Below are 12,064 nucleotides of genomic sequence, written 5' to 3' on the forward strand. Positions count from 1 at the left end.
CTGCCTGGCCTGCTGCGTTCACCAGCAACTTTGATGTGTGTTGCTTGAATTTCCAGCATCTGCAGAATTCCTGTTGTTATACTGCTTTGGAGTCTGCTGGGGGAGGTGGCTCATCAGGTGAAGGCAGCAGTACCCAGGATCACGGCACTGTGGGTGGGTCTGCTGCACGTGAGGGCAAGATAAAGAGTGGTGGATAGGGGATTCCATGGTAAGGGGAATAGAGAGGAGCTTCTGTGGCCGCAAACGGGACTCCCATATGGTGTGTTGCCTCCCGGGTGCAAGGGTCAGAGATGTCTCGGAGAGGCTGCAGGGCATTCTGAAAGGGGAGGGTGAGCAGCCGGCTGTCATGGTGCATGTTGGTACTAACGATATAGGAAGAAAGCCGGATGAAGTCCTACTAGCTGAGTTTAAGGAGCAAGGAGATAAGTTAAAGAGTAGGACCTCAAAGGTAATCATCTCAGGATTATTATCGGTGCCATGTGCTAGCCAGAGTTGGAATAGCAGGACAGCTAGAATAAATATGTGGCTTCAGCGGTGGTGCAGGAGGGAGGGTTTCAGATTCTTGGGGCATTGGAACCGCTTCTGAGGGAGGTGGGACCAGTACTGTCTGGACAGTCTACATCTGGGCAGGGCCAGGATCAGTGTCCTAGGGAGATTGTTTGCTAGTGCTGTTGGGGAGGCTGTAAACTAATACGGCAGGGGATGGGAACCCACACAGAAAAGAGGGAAGTGATGCAGAGACCAAAGCTAGAGTTAGTGAAGAAAAAGGTAAGAGTAGAGTGCATAAAAGTAAAAAGCAAAAATTGCATAGGTCACTAGATCCTAAAAGGACCATGAGTATAAGGGCGCTTTATCTAAATGCCCGTAGTATTAGAAACAAGGTTAATGAACTTGTGGTACGGATCAGTACCAAGACATGATTTAGTGGCCATTACAGAAACCTGGTTGCAAGGTGGAGATGACTGGGAATTGAATATCCAAGGGTATCAGGTAATACAGACAGATACCAGGAAGGCAGAGGAGGTGGGTGGTGCTCTTGATTAGGGATGAGATCAGGGCGATTGTGAGAGATGATATTAGATTTACGGAGCAGAATGTTGAGCCCATCTGGGTAGAGATTAAGAATAGAAAAGGGAAAAAAATCACTGGTGGGTGTTGTCTATAGGCCACCTAATAAAAATATTGCAGTGGCAAAGGCGATTCACCAAGAAATAACTGAGGCTTGTAAGAACGGAACGACAGTTGTCATGGGGGATTTTAACTTCCACATAGATTGGGTGAATCAGGTTGGTCAAGGAAGTCTTGAGGAGGGCTTCATAGAATGCATCCGTGATGGCTTTCTTGAGCAGCATGTTAGTGAACCTACAAGGGTAAATGCTATCTTAGATCTAGTCCTGTACAACTAGACAGGTGAGATTAACAATCTTGTAGTCAGGGATCCTGTTGGAAAGAGTGATCATAGTATGATTGAATTTCGCATACAGATGGAGGATGAAATAGTTGGATCTAAAACTAATGTACAAATGTTTGTATTATGCTTGAACAAGGGAGACTACAACGGGATGAGGGAGGAGCTGGCTAATGTAGATTGGGAGCACAGGCTATTTGGTAGGACAGTTGAGGAGCAGTAGAATACTTCCAAAGAGATTTTTCACAGTGCTCAATAAAAGTATATTCCAGTCAAAAGTAAGGACAGTAAGTGTGGGGAGAGCCAGCCTTGGATAACTAAGGAAATAAAAGATAGTATCAAATTAAAAGCTCATGTGCAGAGCTGCAAAGGGTAGTGGGAGACTGGAGGATTGGGAAAACTTTAAAAAGCAACAGAGAACAACTGATCAAGAAATAAGGAAAAGGAAGATAGAGTATGAAGGTAAATTAGCACAAAATATAAAAATGGATAGCAGAAGTTTTTATTAATATATAAAGCGGAAGAGGGTAGCTAAAGTCAATGTAGGTCCCTTGGAAGATGAGAAGGGTAAATCGATATTGGGTGATAAGGAAATGGCTGAGGCATTGAAGGACTATTTTATGTCAGTCTTCATATTGAAGGACACATCTAATATGCCGAAGAAGGATGTTATGGGCAAAATGGGAGGTGAGGACCTCGATAAGATTACTGTCACTAAAGAGATAGTGATGAGCAAACTAGAGGGCCTGAAGGTAGATAAGTCCCCTGGTCCTGATGGGATGCATCCCAGGGTGCTGAAGGAATTGGCAGAGGTTACAGTAGACGTGTTGGTAATAATTTATCAAAACTCTCTAGACTCTGGGCAGGTCCCGGCAGATTGGAAGACAGCAAATGTCACACCAATTTTTAAAAAAGGGTGTAGGCAAAAGACGGGCAACTATAAGCTAGTTAGCTTAACATCTGTAGTTGGAAAAATGCTTGAAGCTGTCATTAAGGAAGAAATAGCGAAACATTTAGAAAGGAATGGTTCCATTAGACAGACGCAGCATGGATTCAGAAAGGGCAGGTCCTGTTTGACAAACTTACTGGAGTTCTTTGAGGGCATAATGAGTGCAGTGGAGAGAGGGGAACAGGTAGATGTCGTATACTTGGATTTCCAGAAGGCGTTCGATAAGATGCCACACAAGAGACTTGTATGTAAGGTGCGGTTGCATGGAGTCGGAGGAAGTGTATCGTCATGGATAGTGGATTGGTTAACCAATAGAAGGCAGAGAGTTGGTATAAATAGGTGTTTCTCCGGTTGGCAGTCAGTGGTGAGTGGGGTGCCGCAGGGCTTGGTGCTGGGCCCGCAGTTGTTTACCGTTTACATTGATGATTTGGAAGAGGGGACTGAGTGTAGCATAGCAAAATTTGCTGATGACACTAAACTGATGGAAAAGCAAATTCTGCAGACTCTTCACATCCTCTGTACAGGGATTTAGATAGGTTAAGTGAGTGGGCCAAGGTCTGGCAGATGGAGTACAACGTTGGTAAATGCGAGATCATCCACTTTGGAAGGAATAATAGAAGAGCAGATTATTATTTAAATGGTGAAAGGTTGCAGCATGCTGTTGGGCAGAGGGACTTGTGAGTGCTTGTTCATGAATCACAAAAAGTTGGCTTGCAGGTACAACGGGTTTTTTAAGAAGGCAAACGGAATGTTGGCCTTCATTGCTAAAGGGATTGAATTCAAGAGCAGGAGCCATATCTTCATTTCCTTCTTGCTTTTTAACTGTTTTTAGTGGAGGTCGGGTTTGAGGACGTGATTGTTTTAAGTTGTCTAACTCTACTTGATACCTAGTTAGCCCATTGCTTTCCTTTGCTTTTTAGTTTAGTTGCACGGTGGGTTTTTTTCTGGGGTTTTTTCCCTTATTGACATGTTTGAAAATTAGTATACTATTATATTACCTGGTTATTTTATATCTAAACTGCACTCTTTGTACTAATTTTTTTTGTATTAATATCTCTTGTAAAGTTATATTGCAACTGTGTATCAGTGCCTATATGGTTTACCTTTTGTGTACTAATTCAATAAAAAGATTTAAAAAGAAAAGAATTCAAGAGCAGGAAGGTCATGCTGCAACTATACAGAGTACTGGTGAGGCCGCACCTGGAGTACTGTGTGCAGTTCTGGTTTCCATTCTTGAGGAAGGATATATACTGGCTTTGGAGGCAGTTCACCAGGTTGATTCCAGGGATGAAGGGGTTAACCTATGAGGAGAGATTGAGTCGCCTGGGACTATACCCTCTCAGAAGAATAAGAAGGGATCTTATAGAAACATACAAAATTTTGAAAGGGATAGATAAGATAGTAGTAGGAAAGTTGTTTCCGTTGGTAGGTGAGACTAGAACTAGGGGACATTGCCTCAAGATTCAGGGCAGAAGATTTAGGATGGAGATGAGGAGAAACTGTTTTTCACAGAGAGTGGTGAATCTGTGGAATTCTCTGCCCGGGGAAGCAGTTGAGGCTTCCTCACTAAATATATTTAAGGTACAGTTAGATAGGTTTTTACATAGTAGGGGAATTAAGGGTTATGAGGAAAAGGCAGGTAGATGGAGATGAGTTTACGGACAGATCAGCCATGATCTTATTGAATGGCGGGGCAGGCTCGATGGGCCGGATGTCCTACTGCTGTTCTTGTTTCTTATGTTCTTATGAGAAATAACTTTTCCATATCTAATCTGTTCATGCCTTTTAACATTCGAAATGTTTCTTTGAGATCCTCCCCTCATTCTCGTGAACTCCAGGGAATACAGCCCAAGAGCTGCCAGATGTTCCTCATGCAGTAACCCTTTCATTCCTGGATTCATTCTTGTGAATCTTCTCTGAGCCCTCTCCAATGATAGTATATCCTTTCTAAAATAAGGAGCCCAAAACTTCACACAATGCTCCAAGTGTGGTCTCACGAGTGCCTTATAGAGCCTCAAAACACATCCCTGCTATTACATTCTACACCTCTAGAAATGAATGCCGACATTCCATTCGCCGCCTTCACAACTGACTCAACCTGGAGGTTAACCATTAAGGTATCTTGCACAAGGACCCCCAAGTCCCTTTGCATCTATGCATTTTGAATTCCTTCTACTCCAGATGTGTAAGGACAGTATGTAGAGCAGTGGCTATTGCATTGTCTGTTGATCGGTTGTGTCGGTGGGCGAATTGTAGTGGGTCCAGTGTGGGTGGTAGCAAGCTGCAGATGTAATCCTTGACCAGCCTCTCAAAGCGTTTGCTTATTATTGAGGTGAGTGCGACAAGACGCCAGTTGTTTAGGCATGTTAACTTGGTCTTTTTTGGTACAGGGACAATGGTGGATAATTTGAAGCAGGAGGGCACTTTACATTGGGAGAGGGAGAGATGAAAAATGTCAATAAACACACCTGCCATTTGTGCTGCGCACATCCTGAGTACTCACCCTGGGATGCCGTCTGGTCCCACAGCCTTGCGACTGTCCACTCATTGGAAACGTTTGCGTACCTCAGCCTCATTGATGACCAGGTTGCAGGTTGAAGTGGTGGCTTTCCTCAGAGGCTCAGAGTTAGTAACATCAAACCGAGCATGAAAGTGATTGAACTCATCTGGGAGAGAGGCCGCGATGTTGGCAGCACCACAACGTTTGGCTTTAAAGTCTGCAAAGGATTGGAGGATAGCTAATGTTGTTCCATTGTTTAAGAAAGACTCTAAGATTAAACCAGGAAATTATAGGCCAGTGAGCCTGATAGCAGCAGTGGGAAACTTTTGGAAGGTATTCTAAAGCAACAGATATACACGTATTTCAATAGACATTGATTGGATAGACAGAGATGGATCGTCAGGGATAATCAACATGGCTTTGTGCATAGTAAGTCATGTCTAACCAATCTTAGAGTTTTTTTCTGAGGAAGTTACAAGCAAAATTAATGAAAGTAAGGCAGTGGATGTTGTCTACGTAGACTTTAGCAAGGCTTTTGACAAGGTCCTGCATGGGAGGTTGGTCAAGAAGGTTCAGTCACTCGGCATTCAAGATGAAGTAGTAAATTGGATGAGACATTGGCTTCACAGGAGAAGCCAGAGGGTGGTAGCAGATAGTTGCCTCTCTGACTGGAGGCCTGAGACTCATGGTGTGCTGCGGGGATTAGTGCTGGGTCTGTTGCTGTTTATTATCTGCAATACATCAGTGATCTGGATGATTGTGGTAAACTGGGTGAGCAAATTTGCAGATGACACCAAGACTAAGGGTGTAGTAGACAGTGAGGAAGACTTTCAAGGCTTAAGGCGGGATCTGGACCAGCTGGAAAATGGCAGATGGAATTTAATGCCGACAAGTGTGAGGTGTTCCACTTTGGGAGGACCAACCAGGGTAGGTGTTACATAGTGAGCGGTGGGCACTGAAGGGTGCAGTAGAAAAGAGGGATCTGGGAATTCAGATCCATAATTCTGTGAAAGTAGCATTACAGGGATATGGGATTATAAAGAAAGCTATTGATGAATTGGCCTCATAAATCAATATATTAAGTACAGGAGTTGGGATATTAATGTTGAAATTGTATAAAATATTGGTGAGGCCTAATTTGAAGTATTGTGTCTAGTTTTGGACAACTACCTGGAGGAAAGATGTAAATAAGATTGAAGGAGTACAGAGAAAATGTACCAGGACTTGACGACCTGAGCTATTGGCAAAGGTAGAATAGGTTAGAACTTTATTCCTTTGAACGTAGAAGATTGAAGGGAGATTTGATAGAGCTGTACAAAATTATATGAGGTATGGATAGGGTAAATGCAAGCAGGCTTTTTCCACTGAGGTTGGGTGAGACTACAACTAGAGGTCCTCGGTTAAGGGTGAAAGGTAACATATTTAAGGGGAATTTGAGGGGTAATTTCTTCACTCAGAGGAGTGGTGAGAGTCTGGAACAAGCTGCCAAGGCAAGTAGTAGATGCGTGGTGGACTTCAACATTTAAGAGAGATTTGGTTAAGTACATGGATGCGAGGGGTAAGGAGGGCTAGACGTTAATGTTCCACCTTGGACTAGATGCGCTGAATGGCCTGTTTCTGCTCTGTGGTGTTCTATGACTCATGACTCTAAGAATGATAATAAATGAATTTTGAATTTTGGGTCAACATTTGTGCATAAGGACAATAGTACTATATGCTGTGCAATGGTATAACAGTAAAACTACCCTCAAACTGTTTTTTATGTCATTGTTCAATTTTGTTGTAAACTTTAAATGTAAGATGAAAAATATGAACTGCATCTCTGTGCCATTATTAAAAACTGTTGGGCTAATAGTATCTTCCAGATCAATGGCTTCTAAAGCAACAGTGGGATTCGTAGGACTGGGCAACATGGGAAGTCCAATGGCGCAGAACCTCATAAAGCATGGCTATCCCATCATTGCGACTGATGTCTTCCCAGAGTCATGCAAAGCAGTACAGGATCTGGGAGCACAGGTAACTGCACGCATGGTATATTTAATCTTTATTGTTTACTGCAACCATCGTTTGAATCCTTTTGTTCTGTAACTCAGTTCCACCCGGATCAATTGTTACCTTGCTGTCGTAGATGAAAGAAGAAGTCAGTCCTGGATGGATTTCTGAGAAGGGTACCAGAAGTGTTTGGACATTTGGTGTCCTCTGCTCCCTGACGTTAGGTAGTCAAGGCAAATGGAGTAGATGCCTGAGGATTAGAAAGGAGTAGACTTGAGAACTTGACACTCATTTTGGCCAATTGTTAGAAATGGTAATGAAGGGTGAGGTTGTGTGTATGTGTGTTGCTCAGGAATTTGTATTTAATTTGCTGCCACTGTGTGGAGAATGTTGCTTAGTACTTGTAGAGAATGTTGCCTCATACTTATAGAGAATGTCCTGGTACTTGTTTTGCATTTTGTTTAACTTTAATCCAGACAAGTGTGAGCTAATGGAGAAGACTGATAAAGGAAGTATGGAGGTGTTGTTTATCAAATGCCTTCAAAAAGTAATATTGTCCCATACAAAATATTGCGTAATTCCCATATCGAAGGCCCAAGGAATTAAGGGAGCATGTATTAGAAATTAATTTAAACTTTTTAGAATGAATATTTTTGAATGTCACCAACACTGAGCCTCTGAGGACAGCTGCCAATGCGACCTGCACCTTGGTCATCTCTGAGGCCGAAGTATGCAGATGTTTCCAACAAGTGGACAGCCGCAAGGCTGCGGGACTGGACGGCATCCCAGACGGGTACTTGGATGTGCGCGGCACAACTGACTAATGTGCTTGCAGACATTTGGAATCTCTCCCTTTCCCAGTGTAGAGTGCCCTCCTGCTTCAAAACATCCACAGTTGTTCCTGTACCTAAAAAGACCAAGGTAACATGTCTGAACAACTGACGTCCTGTCGCACTCACCTCAATAATAAACAAATGTTTTGAGAGGCTGGTCAAGGACTACATCTGCAGCTTGCTACCACCCAGACTGGACGCTCAACAGTTCACCTACCGACATGACCGATGCAATAGCCACAGCTCTACACACCGTTCTTACACACCTGGAGAAGAGGGATGCTTCCGTGAGAATGCTACTCTTGGAATACAGTTCAGCATTCAACTCCATAATTTCCTCCAGGCTTAACAAGAAGCTCAGAAACCTTGACCTTCACCTTGCCTTGTGCAGCTGGACTTCCTGTCAGATTGCCGGCAGGTGGTAAGAGTGGGCTCCTTCACCTCTGCCCCTCAACACAGAAGCACCCCCAGGGCTGTCTCCTAAGCGCCCTCCTTTACTCTCTGTACACCCATGACTGTGTCGCCACCCATAACTCCAATGTGCTAATTAAATTTGCTGACTGTACTACATTGATTGGCCTTGTCTCGAATAATAACAAGGCAGCTTACAGAGAAGAAGTAATCACCCTGACACAGTGGTGTCAAGAAAACAACCTGTTCCTCAATATTGCAAAAATGAAAGAGCTGGTTGTGAACTACAGGAGGAACGGAGACAGGCTCAACCCCATTGACATCAATAGATCTGGGGTTGAGAGAGTGAACAGCTTTAAGTTCCTCAGTATACACATCACCAAGGATCTCAAGTGGTCTGTACATACCAGCTGTGTGGTGAACGAAGCACAACAGCACCTCTTTCACCTCAGACGGTTGAAGAAGTTTGGCATGAGTCCCCAAATCCTAAGGACTTTCTACAGGGGCACAATTGAGAGCATCCTGACTGGCTGTATCACTGCCTGGTATGGGAACTGTACTTCCTTCAATCGCAGGACTCTGCAGAGAGTGGTGGAGACAGCCCAGCGCATCTGTAGATGTGGACTTCCACTATTCAGGACACTTACAAAGACAGGTGTGTAAAAGGGCCCGTAGGATCACTGGGGACCCTTGTCACCCCAGCCACCATCTGTTCCAGCTGCTACCATCTGGGAAATGGTACCGCAGCATAAAAGCCAGGACCAACAGGCTCCAGGACAGCTTCTTCCACCAGGCCTTCAGACTGATTAATTCACGCTGACACAATTGTATTTCTATGTTATATTGACTGTCCTGTTGTATATACTATTTATTACAAATTACTATAAATTGCACATTGCACATTCAGACGGAGATGTAATGTAAAGATTTTTACTCCTCATGTATGTGAAGGATGTAAGAAATAAAGGCAATTAAATTCAATTTTAAAATTGTTACCTCTTTATCTGCTATCCCAACAAGGATCATTTTTGACTGGTTTTGTCCACTTTTATGTGATAGATTGTGGACTCTCCAGCTGTTGTGGCTGAACGAGCTGATCGAGTTATAACCATGCTGCCCTCAAGTCCAAATGTGATTGAAGTCTACACTGGACCAAATGGCATTCTGAAGTAAGTAACAACTCTTTGCAAGTCCTGTGGTAGGACATTCTGAGGGAGATGGTGATCAGCCAGTTGTCATGTGAAGCGGTACAAATGATGGAAGAAAGGAAAAGGGGATGAAGCTCTCCCAACTCAACATTGAGCTTCGGAGCTCAAATAACTTTATCATCAAAGTCCCCTTGTACAGCCCTGAGATTCACTCTTCCTGTGGGCATTCACAGTGAGTACAATCAATGAAAAACCACACACAACAAGACAAATAACCAATGTGCAAAAGACGACAAACTATGCAAATACTTAAAAATCAATCAATAAAAAATAAGTAAGCAATAAATATCGAGGACATGAGTTGAAGAGTCCTTGAAAATGAGTCCTTTGGTTGTGGAGCAGTTCATTGTTGGGTTGAATGAAGTTATGCCTTCTGGTTCAAGACCCTGATGGTTGATGGTTCTGTTCCTGAACCTGGTGGTGTGGGTGCTGAGGCTCAGAATGAGAATCAGGTTTATTATCACCGGCATGTGACGTGAAATTCGTTCACTTAGCAGAAGCAGTTCAATGCAATGCATAATCTAGAAGAGAAAAAGAAATAAACAAGTAAATCAATTACAGTATATGTATATTGAATAGATTTTTAAAAAGTGCAAAAAAACAGAACTACTGTATATTTTTTACAAATGTGAGGTAGTGTCCAAGGGTTCAATGTCCAATTTAGGAATTGGACAGCAGAGGGGAAGAAGCCGTTCCTGAATTGCTGAGTGTGTGCCTTCAGGCTTCTGTACCTCCTACCTGATGGTAATAGTGAGAAAAGGGTGCTGGAGGTCCTTAACAATGGACACTGCTTTTCTCAGACATTGCTCCCTGAAGATGTCCTGGGTACTTTGTAGGCTAGTAACCAAGATGGAGCTGATTAGATTTAAAACCCTCTGCAGCTTCTATTAGTCCTGTACAGTAGCCCCCCCACCCCCTTACCAGACAGTGATGCAGCCTGTACCTCCATCCTGATGGCAGCAGCGAGAAGAGAGCAGGATCTGGATGATGGGAGCCCTTGATGCACGATGCTACTTTCCTGTAGAACTGCTCCTTGTAGATGTGCTCAATGGTGACAAGGGCTTTACTCTGATGGACTGGGTTGTATCTATTACTTTTTGTAGGCTTTTCCATTCAAGGGCATTGGTGCTATTATACCAAGCCATGATGCAACCAGTCAATGTACTCTCCACTGCACATCTATAGAAGTTTGTCGAAGTTTCAGATACATGCTGAATCGTTGCAAACTTCTCTGAAAGCAGGGATGCTGTCTTGCTTTCTTCATAATTGTACGTACATGCTGGGCCAGGACAGATCCTCTGGAAAAATAACACTGATAAAATTTAAAGTTTCTGACCGTCCTTTGTAGGAGTTGAGAGCATTCAAGCCCTGCCACAGCTGTCAATGATAATTCTCTGATTCCAGTTTGTTCAGAATTGACACTTGAATGTAAGATGGCTTTCTGGAGGTCATACCTGGATCTTTTGTACTTTACTTAGTCACCAGATCTAGTAAAATCAGGAAGCAAATTTGAAACTTAGAACCTTGAAGGTTATAATCTGAAAATCGCCGTTAGTTCCTTGTGCTAGTTGAAGGATCAGTAAATCTTAAACACAAGGTGTTCTGTAGATACTGGAAACCCAGACTAACAGACACAAATGCTGGAGGAACACAGCAGGCCAGGCAACATCTATGGAGAGGAATAAACAGTTGATGTTTCAGGTTGAGACCTTTCATCAGGACTGAAGGGGAAGGAGTATAAGCTGGCTCTCCTCCTCTCCTATGAGGTTCCTTCTTCAGCCCCTTACCTTTTCCACCTATCACTTCCCAGCTTCTCACTTCATTCGCCCTCCCCCGTCATCCCACCTCGCCCTTCCCCGGCTTCACCTATCACCTCTCAGCCATTATCTAATGGAGAAGCAGACTCAATGTGTCAAATGGCCTAATTCTGCTCCTATGCCTTATGGTCAGATATGAAGTAAGTAATTGAGGAATGAAATGAGAAGAAACTTCTTCACCTAATGAATGTAGAACCTGTGGAATTCGCCACTGCAGATGCCTGTTGAGGCAAAATGATTAGATATATTCGAGAAGAAGTTTAATGCAGTTCTCATGCTTGAAGAGATCAAGAGATACAGGAAGAAGATAGGAGCATAGTACTGATTTTGGTTGATCAGCCATGATTATGTTAAAGAATGGAGCTACTCAAATGGTTGAATGTCTGTCAGCTATTTTCCATGTATACTTCATTTGCCAAAAATTTGCCCCTTCACTTATTTGTAGCCCTTTGTAGCCTCCTAATGTGCTGTTAACAATGTGATGCCTTATCTTTATGCTTTCATCAACTTACTTGGGTATTACAGTACACAACAGACATTCAATCAGCATAGTGGTTACAATATCAGCAGCCTTGGTTCAATTCCCGTCACTGCCTGTAAGGCATTTGTACATTCTCCCTGTGACCGTGTGGAATTCCTCCGGCTGCACCAGTTTCCTCCCGCATTCTAAAATATTACCAGTTGGTAGGTTAATTGCTGATTGTGGGGAAAAAAAAAATTCCCGTGATTAGGCTAGGATATATATTGGCGAGATCCCATGTAGACTGGGAGATCGTTTTGCTGAACACCTACGCTCTCTCCGCCAGAGAAAGCAGGATCTCCCAGTGGCCACACATTTTAATTCCACATCCCATTCCCATTCTGACATGTCTATCCACAGCCTCCTCTACTGTAAAGATGAAGCCACACTCAGGTTGGAGGAACAACACCTTATATTCCGTCTGGG

At 43.3% G+C, this 12,064-nt stretch overlaps 1 protein-coding gene across 1 annotated transcript in view; it reads left to right on the forward strand.

Moving 5' to 3' along the window:
• hibadhb (3-hydroxyisobutyrate dehydrogenase b) overlaps nt 1-12,064 on the forward strand; it is a 149,627-nt gene that overhangs the window by 12,043 nt on the left and 125,520 nt on the right. Inside the window, exons 2-3 of the mRNA XM_063069541.1 lie at nt 6,713-6,873; nt 9,153-9,262. Coding sequence (XP_062925611.1) covers nt 6,713-6,873; nt 9,153-9,262 — 271 coding nt within the window. The remainder of the gene's footprint in view (nt 1-6,712; nt 6,874-9,152; nt 9,263-12,064) is intronic.

The sequence above is a fragment of the Mobula hypostoma genome, chromosome 17 (assembly GCF_963921235.1).
Source record: "Mobula hypostoma chromosome 17, sMobHyp1.1, whole genome shotgun sequence".
NCBI lineage: Eukaryota > Metazoa > Chordata > Chondrichthyes > Myliobatiformes > Myliobatidae > Mobula > Mobula hypostoma.